At 55.4% G+C, this 6000-nt stretch overlaps 1 protein-coding gene across 1 annotated transcript; it reads right to left on the bottom strand.

The window, feature by feature from the left end:
- Positions 1-4140: 4140 nt before the first annotated feature.
- Positions 4141-5373, bottom strand: TOR4A (torsin family 4, member A). The gene has a single exon (XM_006900611.1). The coding sequence runs from the start codon at positions 5371-5373 to the stop codon at positions 4141-4143; it is 1233 nt and encodes a 410-aa protein (XP_006900673.1).
- Between the last annotated feature and the right edge of the window lie 627 nt (positions 5374-6000).

Raw genomic sequence — 6000 nt, 5'->3', positions numbered from 1 at the left:
GGGTCTCTGGCTGCCTTTCTTTCCAGGATAGGTTTGAAGGTTAATGAGAAAGTGAAACTGGAATGATCGTTGTTGTGTGTCGAGTCAGAACCGACCCACAGCTGACCCGCCAGCAGGCTTTCGGAGGCAGTCTTCACACTTGAGGAGCTCGCCCATCCTTCTCCTGTGGGGCAGCTGGCAGATTTGAACCCGCTGCTTTGGGGCTTGCACTGGAGACTCTTAACTTTAGGCCACTGTAATTATTACGGCTGTAAATTTAAGTGGTAAATGGAAACAAGGCCCTGGGTATCATGAAAAGACAGTAACTGCCTAGAGCAGGGAGGGGACACTGGTGTCAAGGAGTGGCATCTGGGACGCCCTGCTGTCCTGTTTGGATGGTTCGTGCACTAAGGGAAGCTCTGTAGGAAAACTCAGAACACACATTTTTGCTCTCTACACCTTTAAGACGTGTGCTGATTGACAAAAGTAAAAGTAATCCTTCAAACCAACCCAAAGTAATGTGGTTTCTAAGAATAAATTTAACAAAAATGAGAACCCTCTCCAGCGAAGTACAAAACTTTATTGGAGGCATTTTTCAAAAGACCTTAATAATCAAATCATAAAGATATCAATCTTATCCAGATTGATCCGTGGAGTCACGTGATTCCTCTCAGATCCTAAAAAGAATGTGACAAAACCAGGTTTAAGAGAAAGAGGTAAATAATCCAATAGAAAAATGGGCACAGGATATGAACAGGCACTTCACCGAAGACGACATTCAGATGGCTAACAAACACATGAAGAAATGCTCAAAATCCCTAGCCCTAAGAGAGATGCAAATTAAAACAACTATGAGATATCATTTCACCCCAGTCAAAATAGCAAAATTTAACAGAACATCAAGCAACAAATGCTGGCGAGGTTGTGGAGAAACTGGAACCCTGATTCACTGTTGGTGGGAGTGTAAAATGGTGCAACCCCTGTGGAAAGCAGTATGGCGCTTTCTTAAAAAATTGCAAATAGAGATACCATTTGACCCAGCAATGCCACTATTGGGAATATACCCTGAAGAGACCATAGCTGACATCCAAGCAGATATATGCACACCCATGTTTATTGCAGCTTTGTTCACAATAGCAAGGAGTTGGAAACAACCTAAGTGCCCATCAACAAACGAATGGCTAGAGAAGCTGTGGTATATTCGCACAATGGAATACTATGCTGCATTAAAAAACAAGGAACTCATGCAATATTATTCAAAATGGTTGACTCTGGAGAACATTATGCTGAGTGAAATATCCCAGTCACAAAAGGACAAATATTACATGATGCCACTGTTGTAGAATGGGACTGTCCTTGGGGTTGGGGAGAGACTGAGTAAGATGGGTTCAATAATGTATACTGCACTGAAACAGAGGAGGGAGAAAGGTGTTTAAAAGAGATATATAACTAGGTATTTCTGTCATCACAGGAGACTAGAGCGAGGGCTGCATGGTGGACGGGACCTGGGGGAGGGTTTGTAAAACAATGAAAGAATCTTTTCTTTTACTTTTCCATAATTTTTGACTCATGTACTTATAACTTGTTAGTCAAATTTGTGTCTTCTAGGTTGCAACACCCCCATGATACATCTTCAAGGATATGAACATGTACGGCCAAGCACAATCAATAAGAGTGCATCTAAATTCCAAAATCAATCTCCATAATAGTCTATGTGTTTCCTACTGCCAAAGGGGCCCTTTAGAGTAGTGAGAGAAGATCTTCACCCTGAAACCCACAGCGTCCCTTTTCAGCAGGAAGTAGCTAAGAGAATACGCCATCCCCATTCCCTTATGACTCAGGGTGAAGTCTCTCTCAGGGAGGAGTGATAGGGAATGGCAAAGGACACACTGACAAAGAAGATTAATCAGAACTGGCTTTGACAAGCACTGTGGCATTTGGACAAGAACAAACTGGGAGGAGGGTAGAGAGAATAGTGCAACAATGAATGAATGGAAACCCAAAATCTCTGTAAATGTTTATGAAAATTAATAAAATATAATTATAGAAAAAAAAAGAGGCCAAAGGATGTCAAAGACTAATTAGGTGGGGTTTCCAGGTAGATGTCACACCTTAGGAAGGGTTATAAAGTTGTAGCGATTAAGATAGGTTGTCGACAGACAGCAGGCCCCTTCACAGCATGTACACACACACAGGGCCATCTGGTTGAACTGAGCTGGGCTGCTGTGACTTTGGGTAAACCGAACAGAGCAGGTGCCAGGCGAGAGGCCTGGCCATCACGGACCACCAACAAGAAAAGACTTGAGAGCACTGGACTGTCATGTGGGGTCACTGTAAACAGAGTTGCCCTATACCACACAACCATACAGAAGTCCCCACATTTGTCTACTTAGTGAATGACCAGGGCAGGTGGCATCACAGTGCCGCTCTATACAGTTTGGGGGGTGAGGGTGGACCCCAGCGGGGGGTGGCGAAGACCCCTACTTGAAGCATACGCATAGGTCCTTCGCCAACTATCTCTCTGTTCTCACCCCCTAAAGCCTTCTGCCATCATAGTGAATAGTCTATCTGTGTGGTCTCCTCTGTCCATAGTCCTTCAACTGCCAAAGCTGTCCCTTTCATCCCCAGGACCAACGCCTACACATACACCCCACCACACCTTTCAACCTCTTCCTCCGAAGCCCACAGGAGAGCCTCAGAGGGAAGGACCCACCTGTCCCAGTGGTGTCCTCACACTTCATTTGGCCCTGGGCCAAGAGCTGCACTGTTCCGCCTGCCCCACCCAGGTCCATGGTCAACGGCACACCAACACTCTAGTGCCCTCTGGAAACAGCTCCGAGGATCACAGCACTTGATACACAGAAATGGGCCCGCACTCATATGCATGAGGCCCCCACATGCTCTTTGGATAGTGTCTAGCCATGGACTGTGTCCTCTGCACATCCTAACAACCTTCCCTCATCATCGCCATTATCATCAACCGTACGCTTGGCCAGGGAACTGACAGAGGAGCAGCCAGGCCCCTCGGCCCCAGGAGTGGGGCCTCCACATGGGGCGGCAGGGATGCGGAGTTCTGGCCAAAGACAACAGCAGTGAGTTCTTCAGAGGCCACAGCACTGCAGCTTGCCGCGGGAAGGGGTGGGCCAGCTGTAACGATAGCCCACCCTCATGCAGCTTGTCCAACCAAGTCCCTCCAGAGCTTGGGTGGCACTGGGAGCACGCATCTGTGGAGAAGGCTCCCTGGAGGTGGCTCACGGTGGTGAGGAGGCCTGGGTGCGGTGTCCCTCCTGGACAGAAGTAGGGAGGGCAGAATTCCAGCGAAGACTGCCAGCAGGAAATGGCCACTTCCGCAAAGGCTCTCGTTCTGTAGGCACCTGGGTCCTCCTCACCCAGAGGACAGCCCCTGCCTTTAGGGGTACCTGGCGGCCTGGGTGCCCACTCAAGCACTGGCCCTGTGTCAGACTGTCCCTCTCCCCAGAGCGAGCCTTGGGCCCTGGAAACAACTTCAGGGCAAGGGGAGGCTAAACTGGGGAGGGGTTGTTGACAATGTGGGGTGATCACCTCCACTGCTGCTGTCACTGCCCTGCTGGCCATGGGCTAGTCCCACCCTGAGTCCAGTCCTTCCCTTCCTCTGTTGTTTATAGCTCCCCTCCAAGAATGTGCCAGCAGTTATGTCCTGCGGGGACAGATGATGGCCAGGACACCCACACCCCCCACAGTCCTGCCACACATCTGAGGCCATGCTCAGGCCAACAGTGTCTCCATCCTGCTGTCCTGGGCTCTGCTGGCACCGGTCAGTGCACAGGAGCCTGTGTGCTAACAGTCAGCCCAAATCCCAGTTCTGTAAGGGACCAGTGAGTGTCCAGAGGCCAATCCCCCTTCCTGAGACCACCTTCTGGGTGGCTTAACAACTCACTAAATCTTCCTAGAATGTCTGCAAATAGGCAGCACAAAGCGACGGTGGCAAATTAAGAAGCAGAGAGGGGCTAGTAGCCCCCCCGACAGTGGAATTCAGATCATCCCTCAGGACGCACTAGCCCACCGGAAGCCAGTGGACTCAGTGGGACCAGAGTGGCAGAAGGGGGCGGTCTCTCCTGCTGTCACCACCATCCCAAGTGTCCCACCGTGCCCACTGGGGCCACGAGTCCAGGTGCATCTTCATTACAAGAGGTTCACCTTGGACACCACTTGTTTGCAGCCAGTGACCGAGTACTCACGGCCAGAGACGCGATAGTAGCTGAGCTGGGCCGCCAGGCGTTCAGCCCGGGCCTGCTCAGGAAAGAAGCCCTCCCCGGCCATCTCTTCCCGGAAGCAGTTGACCACATCCCATTTGTCCAGCAGCAGGAAGGGCACGATGGCCGCTGACTTCCAGAGCGGGTGCTCGCGGGTCAGGACGCCCCGCAGGGTGGCGCGCAGCTCCTCCTCCGCCCGGCCTTCCTCCCGACCCTCGTGGCCACCCTCAGGCCTGGGCTGTTGGGGCAGCGCCCGGGAGGCATTCTGCAGCACGAAGCGCGTGATCTCCCCGCCGCCCGCGCCACTCAGGAGGACGTAGATGGCGCTGTGGAACTGGCGTGACCTCTGTGGCTGCAGGAAGCCGTGCACCTCGTCCAGCAGCGTGGGCGCCATGGCCTCCACCTCGTCCAGCACCAGCAGCGGCGTCTTCTCCTCCGCCTCTGCCCGCGCCACTACGTCGGCCACGCGCTGGGCCAGCTCCTCGCGGCAGGCCTGCGCTCCTCGCAACTCCGGACAGTGATGGCGCGCGTGGTACTGCAGCACCAGCGCGCCATCGTCGAGCACCGCGCGGAAGTGGCGTGCCAGCAGGCGTCCCACATGGCTCTTGCCCACCCCGCTGGGCCCATGCAGTGCCAGGAGCAGTGGGCGGCTATGGACGTGCGTGGCCAGGTAGTCCCGCAGCAGCGCCACAATGCGCCTTATGGCGGCCGGCTGCCCAAACACGGCGCGCTGCAGCGCCTTCTCCAGCCCATCGAGGTCATAGCGCTGAGCATTGTCATCCAGGTTCTCGATGGCGTTGAGCACCTGGAAGCCCACGATGGCCACCAGCAGCAGCAGGCAGTGCTGCGCACGGCTGCGGCGTTCGGCGCGTGGCAGGTACTTGCGCGAACTCTCGGGGTACAGCACCGCGCGGCTGCGCCTGCGCTTCTTGCGCGACGCCCTCGAGGGAAGCTCCGCGGCGCCATCGAAGGTGAAGAAGCGCGGCTGCTCGCCCCCCGCGCGCGGAGCCCCGGCCTCGGGTGCGCCAGGCAGCGGCGGGCGACGCTTGCGCAGCAGACACACGCGGCGGCGCAGGCGCAGCACAGCCCGGACGGGCGCGATCACGCACGGGCCCCGGGTGCGGGGCGCTGCGGGCTCCAGGCTGGGCGGGCCGCGGTCCATGGCTCCAGCTCGGCATGCAGTCCCTGCAACGGGAATCGGGGTTCCGCACTGGCGCAGCACCGGGAGCCTCCTGGGACCCCCCCCTCCCAGGGCTCTTCCTGTGCAGCCGCGGCGCAGCCCGGGGTAACCCACAGTCAGGACCTGGGCCTTGCCGCACTGCCCAGGAAACAGCTTCCAGGGGCCCCATGCAAAACCCTCCGGGGTAAACAGCGGTCACGGCTGCCGCAGGGAGGAAGTGGCTGACGGGGTGGGGGATGGCCGCAGCTTATCGGCCTCCTGGCCGGCTTCCTGGAGAAGTTGCTGCTGACTCGAGGTGACAAGGGGTCTTGGGAGACCCACGCCCATCCCGGCCCCTCTACGTCTCAATGGAGGGCCGCAGGGAGCAAGAGCCAAAGTTGTTCTCCCATTCAAGGACACTTGGCAGGGGCTCTGACCGGAACTTCTGTTTTGTAAATATGGGCCCCAATCCTGGCCGGGGTCAGCCAGACCTAAAGGAACCTGCGCCCAAACTAGGGATCACCCTAATCCCGCAAGGGACACCTCGCAGAGCTGCTGCAGTGGCAGAAGGGGGTGAGGAACAAAGCTGGCTTGCTACATGAGAAGAGGGGACCAGAGGGGTCTCGTGAA

The sequence above is a fragment of the Elephantulus edwardii genome, unplaced genomic scaffold (genome assembly GCF_000299155.1).
Source record: "Elephantulus edwardii isolate Elephantulus edwardi_28Jun2011 unplaced genomic scaffold, EleEdw1.0 scaffold00289, whole genome shotgun sequence".
NCBI lineage: Eukaryota > Metazoa > Chordata > Mammalia > Macroscelidea > Macroscelididae > Elephantulus > Elephantulus edwardii.
Note: the sequence above shows the minus strand (reverse complement) of the source record. Positions and strands in the feature narration are given on the sequence as shown.

What these genes read in the sequence shown, in the direction of transcription:
- TOR4A (XM_006900611.1), bottom strand. Translation starts at nt 5,373, where the DNA reads ATGGACCGCGGCCCGCCCAGCCTGGAGCCCGCAGCGCCCCGCACCCGG.